Below are 15,817 nucleotides of genomic sequence, written 5' to 3' on the forward strand. Positions count from 1 at the left end.
GCCATAGCATTCCTGTTCCTTGACTCGATATTTCCATGAGTCGATGGTCCCTTCAATATCGACTCATGGAGGGTTGACTGTACTTGAATAAGCATATCTTAAAGTATATTTTAAGAAACTTTGGTGATTTTCGATTTTCTCTAATAAATGTGTTTTGAATTATCCCTTTATTATACTTAGGAAAAGATTTTTTCTACTTCTTGATATTCTAATTCAAATATAGTTGAACATTTAGTAATACATTCAGAAAAAATGAATCATTCTTAGCATGAACATAGAATTGTAAGAATCACACTGTCACCCTACGATCCGAATCACAGTTTCAGGATCCACTCTGAAATTGATACGATCTAGATACCCAACAATCCCTGAATTCACACTGGATTAAAGAGATCGAAACTGAAATACCAGCATTCACACTGGAGCTTTGCCATATCATACATGGTGAAAGCTTCACAAAGCTTCATTTCAGCAGCACATTTTGTTATACACTTTCCCCCACAGCGAGCCATAAAAGCACAAAGCTCAATGTACTTACCCGTGCTTAGCGTGGCAAACGCAACCAATCTCGGCATCACCAATGGTGCTTCCTTCTCCGCTACATTTCGATCCGCAGCCAGATTTCTCGCAGTTATTGCAGTTGCTAAAACTGAACGAAGAGGTGCAAAGTGTACAAAACGAGTCCAACTGCGATACCAGCCCGCCGGCGAAGCAGTCTTCTAGGCTGAGGTGGTTTATGATGATTCCATCGTCATCGTCTTCATCGTCATCATCATCATCTTCGATATCTACACCACCGGCAACTCCCCCGAAGTCCGAAAGCTCCCTCGAGTTTCCATCATTGCTGTGCTGCGAAACCGACCTCAGCAAATGGTAATTCTCGGTGGCCTCGGTCGAGTAGTGCGAACAGCTCGTCATCGTTAACGTGTCACGATCGTCGGAGGAAAATTCAAAACTGGCACTTTCCACGCCCCACTCGCGGAAAGATTTACTCCTTTTGCCCTCCAGCAGCGGATTCGTCTTGAACAGGTTGGTGTAGTTTGAAGGGGAGAATCGAATATTGTCTAGCTTGTTGACCATCGACATGTTCTCGTTGAAGTGTATGATGTTGATGTCGTTGTACTTTTTCATGAAATCCGCCGAGTAGCCTGCCGACATGTCTTTGAGGGACTTCTTCGACTTGGGGCTCACCTAAAAGGAAAATTGAATGATGTAGGAGGTGGAACGGAAAGTATAAAGCGGGTAGATAGGAATTGTAAAGGAATATCATATTGTTTGAATGATCAAATTTATTGTTGGTTTGTTATTAAGTAGGCCACTGATAAAATCCACACGTTTGATCCGTGTGTTTAAAATTATGGATCGGTTCTTGAACGTCTATGGACCTATGCAGGGGTTCAGTATTTGAAGTTCTAGCGGTGCCGTGTTACTTATGTGACTATGTAAACAAATGAATTCGGCACCGCTCAAACGTCAAATCATTGAACTCGTGCATCGGTCCATATCGTTTTGTCGTGATTTTCTTACAAACTTCGTATGTGTTACACATTCAATTCTTTAGTTTTGCTTCATGGACTGATTCATCAACCGATAACATTGATTCCATAGTTTTCCACATAAGTTCCTGAAACTTTCCATTTCAAATTCGTATGCGTCAACCTATGGGTGCATAGATCATCACCCAACACGGATTCAGTGTGTTCAAAGTGAAACAGATTGGAATCTAACTCCTAAGATTGCACTAAAACTTCAAAGGCACTAATCTCGCAAAGGGAGCATCCAACAACCGTGCACTTTTTATTTTGGTTTTGTGCATCATCATAAAGCTTAAAATAAGAAGATCAGGAACGTTTGCGTATTATTTCTCCAGTTTAGTGCCTTTGAAAATGCGAGTAGGGTCACAAGTCGGCCATCTTTGGATACCGAGATGTTTCACCTTAAATTATGGTTATCTTGTGTCATGATCATCATGTTCAAGTTGATCAATTTGAAATCGATGAGCTTGCTGTCGATTTCCGTGTTCTAATTCCAAATTCTGAAGCTGAAAGTGTTAGAGGAAAATTTGCGGATTCGTTTTTCTTTCTATCAATGAAGAAGTCCGAGTGAAGATGAGGAGTTCATTTTAATTTTCTAAGAATAAAAAGCAATACCGTACACCCTCGTTAATTTGAACGGTACCTCATGCAAACCATCGGGGTTCATTTTTAATTTGAACATCTAGTCACCCTAGAAACGTGTTTCTAGTCACCTCTTTCACTGTTTTGTTTTGATTCTGCGCTCCGTTTTACAGCGTTCCATTTCACTTTACTCCGTTCCAGAAGCTAAATGACGTTTGAACCATTTTTAATCTGAACGATGTGCAAATTAGCGGGGTACAAATTAAAAAGTGTTCAGATTAAATGTGGTCAAACCAACGGGGGTACCCGGTACTTCCAGCATTGGATATATAGTCGACTCTCCACATCTCGATATTCTATATCTCGATATCTCTCCCTATGTCGATGATTTCGTCGGTCCCTTCATTCTGCATACATTTTCACACTCCGTACCTCAATATCCTCTATATCTCGATATCTCCCTATTTCGATGTGTTCCTGGTTGATTTTTGTTCCCGATTTGCTCTCCGTATGTCGATATGCCAATTATTAAAGGTTACTAGACCCGATTTTATTGATTCAAAACAGTTCGGAAACACGAAGAGACATTTGTTTGTTTATTATTTTCCTAGTAACGGAGTGATTTTCAATCTAGTATTCATTAAATATTCATTAGAGGCCATGAATTGGGTTGTAGGACAAAAGGTCGAAGGACAGAAGGTCGAACGACAAAAGGTCGAAGGACAAAAGGTCGAATGGACAAAAGGTCGAAGGGACAAAAGGTCGAATGGACAAAAGGTCGAATGGACAAAACGTCGAATGGACAAAAGGTCGAATGGAAAAAAAGGTCGAATGGACAAAAGGTCGAATGGACAAAAGGTCGAATGGACGAAAGGACCAAATTGTACCGTTGAAAGGATTATCATACACTCAGTTGCTAACATTTTAATTACAAATTCCTCCCTTCTCATTTGAAGTTTTTCCTTCTTTTAAACGAAAGCTGTTCTTCAGAACTATCGTTTGAAGCAATAATTTGTATTAATGCTATTATTTCCATACAAAAGATTTATTTCCTGAATGTCAGTTGTTATTATTTTGATACTCCAAAGCATAAAGTAATTATTATTAGCTTTTTATTTGATACATTTTCAATAGAGATTTGTCCTTCTTTGAAACGTTGGCTGTTCTTTTGGAGTTATACATTATAGTGATTTTTTACTTTTTAGACACTTGTATCGACGATTATTCCTTCTTTTATACATCGACTGTTCTTCATAGATTTCACTTTTACTTCTTGCCTGTTTTTTTTTTCAAATGAAATGTTGCCTTCTTATAAATATCGGCTGTTCTTCATGCTTAACAGTGTTAATGAGCATTTCAATTGCATTTCTTACAAAGGATTTTCCTTCTTTTGAAGTTTTGCTGTTTTAGGGCTATGAATTAGAGCTTTACCTGACTGTTGGTTTCGTCTGATTTAAATTAGCATCAGGGAAAAATAATCATCTTTTTTCTGGAATTAGGTCCCAACTAGGGTAGAGTTTGCTTCTCAGATACACTAGCATTTACTGAGAGCTTTTCTGATAATTTGATTATTTTTGTATTTGTGCATCATGATTTTTATTAGAAGATGATCTGCAACCCGAACCGTTAGAAGATAGTTCAAGGAATGCAGGTGTGATGTCGCACCACCGACGATCTGAAATCTACCCATGCTCTGAATGGAGGTTTACAGAAACACACACATTACTCTTGGACTCTATTTCAGAGGGCACTTTAACATATGCAGCAGAAAAAGCCTAGGCAAACTGCTTCTCCTAGCCGCCTTGAACAATGTTACAGGGAACCAGCCTCCGCAGAGCGAACCCTCTGCTCTGCAGTCAACTCATGGCGGCACGCCATGGACCTATGCACGGGTTCATTATTTGACGTTTTAGCGGTGCCGTGTTATTTATGTCACCATGGAAATTAGTGAATTTGGCACCGCCCAAACGTCAAATAAGTGAACTCGTGCATCAGTCCATAGATGCTATAATTTCAGTATGGACCGATGCGCGAGTTCACTAATTTGACGTTTGAGCGGTGCCGAATTCACTCGTTGCCATGGTCACGTAAATAACACGGCACCGCTCAAACGTCAGATAGTGAACTCGTGCATCGGTCCATAATCTGAATGACAGATGCAGTGCATTCCAGCACTCGGCATCCCAACACATAGCACATAGAGTGGCATGCACCTCGATGCACTTAGAGTTACATAATTACCAGGAGAACATAAATGAACTAACGAGTCCAAACCGCTTTTCATCGCATCAAAATCGTAGTGTGCTGCGCTAGGTTCACAAAAATTCTGGAAGCGCGCGCTAGGGGAGATTCACGCATGCGCTGCTCGGTGCTACGCTCGCCATCGGTATCCAAGTTGAAAAACAACTGCACGGTAACGAAGAGTCTCTACAGCTATTTTTACCTTATTATGCAAGTGTCTAGATGGTCTACATGATACGGTCGAAGACGCGCGATCCGGAAGCTCCAATCTCGATTCTCGTTTCAAAATTTTGTCTTTACATCTATTATTGTACTGTTTTTGAACAACGCGAGTGACGATGCGCATGAGACGCATTGAGAAATTACCCTAAAAAAGCGAGGAACACCAACATAGGTCTCAAAATGTACAGTGCACGGGTGAGCATGAAAGGAATGTGGCTCTTGCACATAAGGCTACAGCACGTACACAGTAACTCTGGATGCACTACGCCCTGAAAAGTCTAACACAATTTGACCCCGAAAAGATCGTTGTCCAGCTGAAATTGAACCTCCCTCAGTATGGTCTTTCTGAAAATATGCGAGTTTTCTTCGCGTCTGTTTTAGCTGTAGCGCTTGTGATAACTTGCTTTTTTATCTTAAGAGTATAGTTTTTGGTTCTTCCTAAATTGTTGTCCATTCGACCTTTTGTCCATTCGACCTTTTCTGTCATTCGACCTTTTGTCCATTCGACCTTTTGTCAATTCGACCTTTTGTCCATTCGACCTTTTGTCCATTCGACCTTTTGTCCCTTCGACCTTTTGTCCATTCGACCTTCTGTCATTCGACCTTTTGTCATTCGACCTTTTGTCCTTCGACCTTTTGTCATAGATTCCATGAATTGAGTAACGGTTTTTTTAATACTCAAATGCGTCCACATAGGTGATCAATGATAGGGCTTGTCCATAAACCAGGTTCTATATTTTCTGACCCCACCTCACCTTCGTGTTTTCTGTCCGAACATTTTTTTTTAATATTTATGGACAATGATCTTTAGTCAAACAACCTTCGCCAATTCTATATGACCATGTGGTTAATGGATGGTTCTGTACTCCAATAATGGAGGTAGTGATTTATTCATACAATAGAAAAGCTTTCCTTAAAAATATTTTTTAGGTTTAAGGAGCTCCCATAGAGTAAGGTGGGGCAAAAGTTCGACCCTAGTGGTATAATCAAAGTTTCCAGGAAAACAATAGCAGTTAAAACAAAACAAATACCATACAGTGAACCTTCAACATATTGGCTATAATATTGCTGAACAAACTTGTTGTTAAGAGAGCATAGAGGTTACTCGGGGCCGATTTCCATTTAGCAGGTCGCAATCTCCGTTATAGGGTGCGAATCAGCTTTAAGCTGAAACAGATTTATTTATTGAATGTATTTGTTAAAGTTATCTAAATATACTTACAACAATCGGTTTCGAGCATGTTACAAATTCATCTTCTCTTTCACCTCGATGCTCGTATAGTTACATATCTGTGATATAGTTTTAGGTTCTATTAAGTTCAATTAGATTTAAGAAATCTTACTGTGATAACTTACTCTGTGATACAATAATTTTAGGTTCAAAAGGATTTTCTTGTGGCTTTCCACATATTCATTTTTAGTCTAGATATAAGTTTTATGTTTGTTTCGTGAACATCTTTCAATACACCTCACACGTTCCTAGACGTTCGGGATCGAAATGGTAAAGTGACAGTTTTTCTGGCGTTCTATTATTCTAACTGACTTCTCGCGGGCATCTACCAATAGACGACGTAGCCAACTCGGAAAGAACAGTATTGGCAGTAACATTCTCCCCCCCCCGTAACACTGGCCAAAGGCTCAGTTTTACCTTTTTCGTTGTATACTTTGTAATATCTAAGCTATATTCTTCATTATTGCTGTTTCCACAATGTTATGGTGCTGAAACTACAATCGCGTTTGCACCAAATAGATTTTCGGTGATCTCGACTTCTCGTAACGAATTCATGTTGTATTTTTTAGAATGGTAATTATTGCTGAAACGCTCATCTTGGAAAACGTGATCCCCAAATCGGAATTGTTGGTCCAATTATTGTTACTCATAACTTTGCTGCTGCTCATTGATGCCCACTTCATTCACCTCCATTCGATCAAGAATAATATCAGCATGTTCTCCACTACAATCACCTTCATACCTTGAACGAAAGATACCATGATCGCCACTGAGGCCAATCAGCAGTGGTATCGGGTGATACAAGATGTCCACGAAGATCGACGATAATCCAACGAAAGCGTGTTGCTGCGTTCTGTCCGAATATTGATTAATTAAGTCATGTTTTCTTGACATTCCAAAAACCGCGCAGACGAAAACAGCAAGAGACGGCATTACAGCAAACCCGACATCAATCGATAGCAACGATACATTGTCCATTTGTTCTAGTCCTAACATTAATAAACGTGTAATAGAACTGTTGTATAACTTTACTTGTTGATCACGCCTCTTCCATTCATTGTTGTTTGGGCTGAAGCGATCCTTCTCACTTACCCACCAAACATACGGCTGTGTTTCGTGATGAGCAGTTTCATGGTAGAGACTGGACGATTCGAACTCATTCATGCATCCACTAGACGAATAATTCATTGATCTGCTACAGCATCTAACATGTAAATTGCCACGACCGTAATACAGTTCAGTTACTGGCGTCCCTTTTCTGCTTTTAGCTGCGTCAGAACTTACACCAACCGTATCGCCATCTAGAAGACGATATACGTTGTTGTTACATCTACGTCTGTCCATCTTCACCCTGCTTTCCAAAATCAGCCGTGTAATCGAACACTTATGAGAAATTTCCGAATTCACTATCAATCGTCGGGTCTGGTCACTACTGGCAGTTGAAGATGGTAAACAGTAAGATCTTGTTTGCCGCGCATATAATCGCAAGGGAGGAGGAGCTGGGTCGGGTGCGTTCGATGCAAGAAATTTCGGAGGAGCTCTCAAACTCACACATTCACTTACACTTGTTCTCGGAGCTAGCTTGCCTTTGTATCTTTTCGACACTAATAGTAGAGAAGCGATTTGGATAATATTGTTTTGCACTTTAGCCAATGAACACTCGAACGTTGAAAATACACTGTTGGTTTTGGTCTTAACCGATTGATCTAAGGGCATAAGTGTAGATACAGTAATGATAGCGTTATGTTCGGACGATGTATTGTTGTAAATGACAACTTTGTGTCCGTTCGTAATGGTGCTTGGAAACGCGCTGGTAATGTGCTGCTGAATCCCTACAATTTGTATCCGATCGGCTGGGTGATCAACAGTTACCGGTAGCAACGCTTGACGTAATTGTTCTGCGTGAACAATAGTATTGTGATACTGTGCTGGGTCGTCTGCGGCCTCAGCTGCCGCATCGATAGATGGTTCGTCACTATCGGTTGACGATTCGTTCCTTTCAAAATCACTATGATTCTCCACAACGACTGCTTCAGTGGCATCCTGCCTACGATTGTTTATTTTGGCACGCTCCAAAATTTGTTTCTCCAACAAGCTATACTTCTCATGCAACAACCTTTTCTCCTGTTTCAAGGCTAGTCTCTCTGCCTCCCATATGCGCTGCTGAATTGCGCGCTCTTCTTCATGTTTCAGCTGGAGGAGGGCAAAGCGAGTAGATGATCTATTGTTGCCGGATAAATTAAATTGATGACTGGTTAGTTTAACATCGCCGGACGATTTGGGGTGCGAGAAATTTGCGCAGCCTCCCGCTCGTGAATACTCCGTCGAAAACATGTCCGTTGACTCAGAACACCTCATGTCGATTGTTCTTAAAGTGTTAAGAGAGCATAGAGGTTACTCGGGGCCGATTTCCATTTAGCAGGTCGCAATCTCCGTTATAGGGTGCGAATCAGCTTTAAGCTGAAACAGATTTATTTATTGAATGTATTTGTTAAAGTTATCTAAATATACTTACAACAATCGGTTTCGAGCATGTTACAAATTCATCTTCTCTTTCACCTCGATGCTCGTATAGTTACATATCTGTGATATAGTTTTAGGTTCTATTAAGTTCAATTAGATTTAAGAAATCTTACTGTGATAACTTACTCTGTGATACAATAATTTTAGGTTCAAAAGGATTTTCTTGTGGCTTTCCACATATTCATTTTTAGTCTAGATATAAGTTTTATGTTTGTTTCGTGAACATCTTTCAATACACCTTACACGTTCCTAGACGTTCGGGATCGAAATGGTAAAGTGACAGTTTTTCTGGCGTTCTATTATTCTAACTGACTTCTCGCGGGCATCTACCAATAGACGACGTAGCCAACTCGGAAAGAACAGTATTGGCAGTAACATTCTCCCCCCCCCCAGGTTCGTGTCCTGTCACGGACTGTTGCTGCCAGCACTGGTCAGTTGTGTCACTTCAATCGGTTGACTCCGAGCTGTCACCATATCTATTGCCAAGTGTCAATGAAAACGTTAAACAGACATGCAAGTTGTTGTTTGTGGAAGAATAACGTGCAATGTGCGTTAGGCACGCACGTATCAGAACTACATAATTAATTACTACTTAAATCTATAGTATATTTGCATTTGAAGTTGATGTCGAAAAGTTGGAACAAATTGAACTTAATCTAAACTAATTGTATCACAGTAAGTTGTTTCTTAAATCTACTTGAACTAAACCTAACCTATAATTATATCACAGATTGTAAAAGGGGAGAGCATAGAGGCTAAAACTAAGTTAACATTGCTCACATGCCGAATACCGATAAATGTAAGTTAATAATTGAAATTGTAACCAGGAAAACCTAATAAAATGAATATTTACAGCTTTTAGCTTTTTCGCACCTGAAACGATGAGTTTGCGAGCTGCTTATTAGAATTTGGTCCGAGGCACCTCTTTGCTCCCGTAACACTAAAAGATTTATCGATTATGATGGATTGGGTATCGAAGGACAAATTCCAGGAGTCGCAGAACATACGAGCGAGAGACAGCGTTATGTATTCGCGCCTCGACTCGAACGACGATCACCACTATATTTCCGAAAAGTGCGAACCACTGAGTATTGCAGCATCGAATAATAGCTCTACCCGTATTGCTCTCCGATTAAGACAAATCGAGGAAGAGCGCGCAATCCAGAAGCGTGAAAATGAAGCGGAGATGAGGGCAATAGCACAGGAGAAGAGTGCTGTGCAAGAAAAGTATAGATTGCTCGAAGAGCAATTGGTCCAACGACGAAATGGGACCAAACTCAACAAGTGCGCTATTAATGAAGCGGCAGTGTTGCAGTTGCTACACAGTAAATCTAGTGAAACCATAAAAGATGGACCACCAACTGGTAATAATAAATGCCTCAAGGTTACTGGCAAATTAGAGGTTGACGAACTGCCGAACCAAGTAAATGTGTCGTTGCAACAAAATTCAATAATTGATCGATCGCAACTGAACTGGACTCAGCAGCAGATAATTTGCGCGTTTCCCAAAACGGTTCCGAAAGTAATTTGCTTCGTACCTCTAGTATCACCATCGTATGAACAGATGGATCATACTCGTTCGAAAGATGAACCTTCTCCGAGATATTCTTCCAAGCCGAATGATGTTCGTAAATGGTATCCCGAATTGATTCCAATTGAGGAAAACGATAGTCGAGCAAAGAGAGTTAAAGTTGACTCCGGCGATGATACGTTATCATGCGTCCCTCCAACATTCGTGGCACCAGATGTTCCAGACCCAGCTCCGCCACCATCGTTGTCAGATGCTCCAGAATCAGTAACGTTTGATTGGATTTCTATTGTCCTCTCGTTGTCGCGAGTGCTACCCAGTACGCGTACGTTCGGAAAACAAACAGTCTCGTACGGATATCGGCGAATGTGCTCTATAAGCTCTGATGGGATTGTGATTGAACTAGTGCTCTCCGAAAGCAAAACAATGCCGTTGAAGAGAGGATTCGATGACAATATTTATATTGTGGTTTTCATATCGGCAAAACCATTCGTAAACAAAGTAATATTCGGAAATGAAAATAGCAATGGTTATCAGATGTCGAGCTCGGTTATATTTCAAACAGTGTTAATCATGCATCACTGGTTAACAGGTGAACAATTCGTTAGGAATCAGAGTCGTAGTAGCAGTAGCAGTACTACCGATCGTTCATGGAATACTTATGGCTCGAAATCAACAAGTCGCTCTCGTTCTAGATCTTTCAATCGGAGACAATCGCGCCCAAAGTGTAGTGCGTCCGATGCACCGTTTCGGAATCATGAACTGGTTCAAGTCCATCAATTAGATAAGGAATGTGATAAAAAATGGGATTGGAAGCTGCTAGTGATCACAATAAAACATAGACAGCTGTTCGATAAAATATCCAATCTGGAGAACAAAAGTGATGAGGAGAGCTTGAAGGATGAAAGCACGTTAGATGTAGACTTAATCGTAGATGAAATTTCGCAGCGGATTCCAATATCAACAAACGTTTCGGACGGTATGAGTTCCAATCATCCATCGACGATAGGTGCAACCTCTACTATAGGCTCGTTGGAGGTCCACACAAGATTCCATTGGAATATCTCTGGGTATCGTGTAACATATGAAGATAGTGTTTATGCTGATCAGGTTGAACTAGAGGAGTTGTGTGATTCGAAGAACTCAAATCACAGTAATATGTATGAATTGAGTACTAGTGAACACGCTGGATTCAATCATCAATACAACAGAAACCAAAGTGTTGACTGGTGCAACGTTGTGATGACGCATTCTCACAATGTTGAAGTGTTTATGATCACGAGCAGAACCAGGCGTAGCAGTTTATTTACTGCAACACAATGCGAACATAGGAGTATCCTTGAGACATTTAACAATCGAATGGTGCAGGGGAGGATATCTTCGAGAATAGATATGGAGATGGTCGAGCTCCTTTCACAGTCGATAGGAAGTGCTCATACAGAAGTAGTGCAGTCCACGGATTTTGTACACTGAGCAATTGGTAAAACTGGTCCCATTGACCAGTGTTACGGGGGAGAGACTGTTGCTGCCAGCACTGGTCAGTTGTGTCACTTCAATCGGTTGACTCCGAGCTGTCACCATATCTATTGCCAAGTGTCAATGAAAACGTTAAACAGACATGCAAGTTGTTGTTTGTGGAAGAATAACGTGCAATGTGCGTTAGGCACGCACGTATCAGAACTACATAATTAATTACTACTTAAATCTATAGTATATTTGCATTTGAAGTTGATGTCGAAAAGTTGGAACAAATTGAACTTAATCTAAACTAATTGTATCACAGTAAGTTGTTTCTTAAATCTACTTGAACTAAACCTAACCTATAATTATATCACAGATTGTAAAAGGGGAGAGCATAGAGGCTAAAACTAAGTTAACATTGCTCACATGCCGAATACCGATAAATGTAAGTTAATAATTGAAATTGTAACCAGGAAAACCTAATAAAATGAATATTTACAGCTTTTAGCTTTTTCGCACCTGAAACGATGAGTTTGCAAGCTGCTTATTAGAATTTGGTCCGAGGCACCTCTTTGCTCCCGTAACACTTGTGTCAAAATATTTACCCATTTTTAGTTATAACAGTTTCAAAATTGATTGTCTTAAACGAACTTTTGCCCTGGTGGGGCAAGAGTTCGAATCTAGTGTGGGGCAAAAGTTCGCTGGTTAAAACACAATATATCGATCCTTTTATGACAGGCATACTTTACACCAGCCGTAAACTTAAGTTTGCCGAAAAATACACATTAAATTTTCATCAAAAAATTGCTCAAAACCGGGTTAATTGTAATATACTCCAAAATAGCAGTTTTTTGCAAAGCTAAGTGGAAAAGTAAAATTTTGGTGAAAGTTTTCACACGATCAGACAAATGTAACTAAATTTGTAGAGAATATGTGGATTTTAGGCAATTTGCAAATTTTTACGTGATTTTATACATGGGTCGAACTTTTGCCCCGCTGATTCGAACTTTTGCCCCACTATGGGCCAAAAATTGTTTTCAAGCATTTATGCAAAAACTAATACACCTCAAAGCAACCTTATGATTGGCCTAGAAACGCCCTTGCATAAAATATTGAAAAAGATTTTATCTTCAATTGGTTCCAAGCAACGAAAGTTTGATCAAAAATTACAATATTCACGTCCAAAAACAACAAATAGCCATAACTTTTCCAAATCTCAATCGATTTATATGATATTTGGAGTGATAGTCTCTTACTTGAATAGAATTTGAACCACCATGACATTTATAAGATTTGTTTTGAATTGAGCTAGAAATCTTAAAAAGAAACTCTTACCCCACTCGAACTTTTGCCCCACTTTACTTTAATCATTTTTTTTTAATTTCCTAAGCTGTTTCTATCCTTCTCTATCATTGGTACAAGTACCGTAATTTCGGGTGAAGTTGATCAATTTTCACGGTTTTTCTGGTCTGTTTTCTATAATGTTGAACATGCCAAACAACTGAATGCAGGAAAAAAAGTACGAAGGTGAGCCTCATTGGCTCATGTACCGAAATTTTCTAACAATAATCATTTTAGTGCTGAGAAATATCTCGAAAATAAAAAATCAGATGATTTCATTTCGGGGTGAAATTAATCACTTGTCAATGCGATCATTGTTAGTTTTCAAAACAACTCTTTATAATAAATTTGTACTCTTTGAATCCGAATATGCTTGAAAAGTTCTTAACAATTCAATATTTATAGAAATAATGAATAGTTAAATTTCAAGAATTACTTGGAAAAGGCCCAAATGTATGTAATTTCCCATAGAATTTCCTGATATCTAACAGAAATTTAATTATTTCAATTGAATGAGCAAATCGGCACGAGTGTTGGTGATGATATGTAATTTGGGGATATATCTTAAGCATACTCACAAACTTTCAGGTTTATACCATGTTCAAATCCTTGTTTAGAACTAGAAGTTTATGAATAGTGGTCAACACTGCACCGTTCATGATTTTGAAATTATACCTAATTTTCATAGAAATAAACTTTCATTAACGCAAAAAACTTCACAACACACAATTCGTCAATAGTAGCGACAAACAACGTTCATGCACTGCAGGTGACATTGATATTTGTGCTTCATTAGGAAGAAATAAAATCGTGTGACGCGGTGATTAATTTCGCCCGAATTTACGGTAGCCTTAAAAAAATGCTCAAAATATTTTAAAATACGATCAAACCTATTAATGTTTGAAATTGTTTGAGAATCCAATCTCCCATAAGCTCCTTACCATAAAAATAGTGTTCTGTGAAATTTCAGTTTTCTAGGTGGTGATTTAAAGGTGGCCCAAAGGCAATGGTAAAACTCATTCTTCAAACCTTAAGGTGAAGATGAATCAAAGCCAAACCTTAAATTTTCAAGAGCACAAATCTGGAGAAACAAACATCCGTTTAAGCTGAAAACTTTATCGATTGGTCACCACGAGCAACTTAATGAAGGATGTTGCTGAAGAAATAAATTCCTTTTGAGCTAATTTTGTTCGGGATCTTTTTACATGTTTGCAGGGCTATAATCCCAAATTAGGCTAAATAATAGCAGACAAACTCATGAATATCTCTTCTGCTATCCGTCGGATTGAATTTCTCTCTTCAGCGAATTTCTTTATTATGGTTTGAAGAATGAGTTTTCGCTATGGGATAATAGGTTTGTACTTACATTACAGTACTAACGTGTTTGGAACAGATCTCAAAATTTCTCCATAGTAATTTCCTTATAAACCTACATTATCATTGAGCCACCTTTAAATCACCACCTAGAAAGCTGAAAATTTCACAGAACACTATTTTTATGGTAAGGATGGTTAGGAACATATGGGAGATTGGATTCTCAAAAATTTTTAAATTTTCAACCGCCCTACTGTTAGGGGCTACGCCATCCATGATCAAGGGCACTTATAGCATAGAGCTGCTGATGTATTTTATCATAATCCGCTCCCTCACTCACCTTGATCAGATCCAGCAGGCACATTTTAATATCATCGAACATTGCTTCGGTTTCTTTGGCGCCGGTTCCGAATCATGTGGAAACTCTGGGTCACGGGAGAAATGCTCACCGACGAGACGAAATGTAAACTTGTTTCCGCGGATCCTCCGATGAAACACAATTTGTCACATTTCACAGTTTACATTGAGGTTGCCAATGGCGGCCATTGCTCTTCGGCTTATGATGATGATGCTGAAGTTTTCAATCCGTCTGAGATTCGCTCTCTCTCGCCCAACAGCTGACATCGCGCGATTGTTGGTGCTTTTGTTATTGTTCGCTGTAAGGGCGTAATTCCACTTGTTGCGCACTGGGTCTTGGCATTGCAAAGCTGCTCGAAGTTCTTTCACCTATAAAAACAAGAAGGAAGAAATAAAAGCGTTGAAAAAATTGAAATTTTCTTTTTCTTTCCGTTGCTGGTGTCTGGGTACAGACGCGCATGCACCTTCCAGTAATGAGGCAGGAGGTAAAGTTCGTGATCGTTAATTCGGAAGGTTTATTTGATAAACGAATCGCGGAAGTTTTTGGTACGTAAGCCGTTTGGGGCGCAACGCTTTACATGGGGTTCCACTTCTGACATAAAACTGAGTTTATGATTATGGGGTACTTGGGTCGAAAATGTGCACAAAACCAACGAATTGTATATATAACTTTGACTAAATATTGTTGGTAGTAAGAAATTATTTCGTTTGTGTTACACTGTAAACTCAATTTACGAACTAAATATAGGGCTCGTAAATTAAATTGGTTCGTAAATTGAACCAGTTCATGAAACGAAGTTTTACATTTTGGACTCTGTATCCAAGAAATTCATTATTGTTGTGGATCTTAATTAGAATAAATATATGCAAATTAGGGATTTTTTGTTTAACTTGGACGTTCGTCTTTAGGCAGTTAAGCGCTTCATGTCATGGGGTATGGGTTCGATTCTTGCTTCAGCCATAGAAACTTGTCGTCTAGAATGTTTCTCGGCCATTCCATTGGAGCATGTATGTCCGTTGTGCAGCTAAATGACGTAAGACAACGTTCGTGTCTTTTTCATAAGGAAACTGAATGTTGTTTTGGTTTTTACGGATGTTCTTGGCCCTCCAAGAACTGCATCGAATATACAGGGGACTGTCAAAATATCTGGGATAGGCAAAAATTGGACCAACTTCAGAATGCTGTAACTTTGTCAAACATTGACCGATCTTAATTCTTTAAAAAGTACTGGACGGGTCAACTAATCTAGTTTTGAGGTACACCCATGGAGATGAACCAGAACCTTAGCGTGGCCTCACGGTGCTCTGCAAGCCTAAGTCAATTTTGTTTTCATGATGCAGGTTTGTAAGTGGTTGAAGTTTTCGTAAAACATCCCAAGTAACCATGCTTAAGCTGTAATTTATGCATATAAACGGTGTACATAAACCTAGCATCACTGTATAACTACAGTTAACGTGGATTTAGGGTTGGAAAATGCCCAA

At 39.3% G+C, this 15,817-nt stretch overlaps 1 protein-coding gene across 1 annotated transcript; it reads right to left on the reverse strand.

Moving 5' to 3' along the window:
- Nucleotides 1–519: 519 nt before the first annotated feature.
- Nucleotides 520–14,731, reverse strand: LOC110680830. Its single transcript, XM_021856620.1, has 2 exons — nt 14,319–14,731; nt 520–1,191 (listed from the first exon to the last, which is right to left on the reverse strand). Exons 1-2 carry the CDS (start codon nt 14,358–14,360, stop codon nt 535–537), a joined length of 699 nt encoding a protein of 232 aa, XP_021712312.1. The 5' UTR covers nt 14,361–14,731; the 3' UTR covers nt 520–534.
- Nucleotides 14,732–15,817: the final 1,086 nt, after the last annotated feature.

This window comes from Aedes aegypti, unplaced genomic scaffold, assembly GCF_002204515.2.
Source record: "Aedes aegypti strain LVP_AGWG unplaced genomic scaffold, AaegL5.0 Primary Assembly AGWG_AaegL5_hic_scaff_1909_PBJ_arrow, whole genome shotgun sequence".
Classification (NCBI taxonomy): Eukaryota; Metazoa; Arthropoda; class Insecta; order Diptera; family Culicidae; genus Aedes; species Aedes aegypti.

What these genes read in the sequence shown, in the direction of transcription:
- LOC110680830 (XM_021856620.1), bottom strand. Translation starts at nt 14,360, where the DNA reads ATGTTCGATGATATTAAAATGTGCCTGCTGGATCTGATCAAG. An exon ending in GCCTGCTGGATCTGATCAAG is followed by an intron (nt 1,192 to 14,318) that starts GTGAGTGAGGGA and finishes TTTTCCTTTTAG; the next exon opens with GTGAGCCCCAAGTCGAAGAA.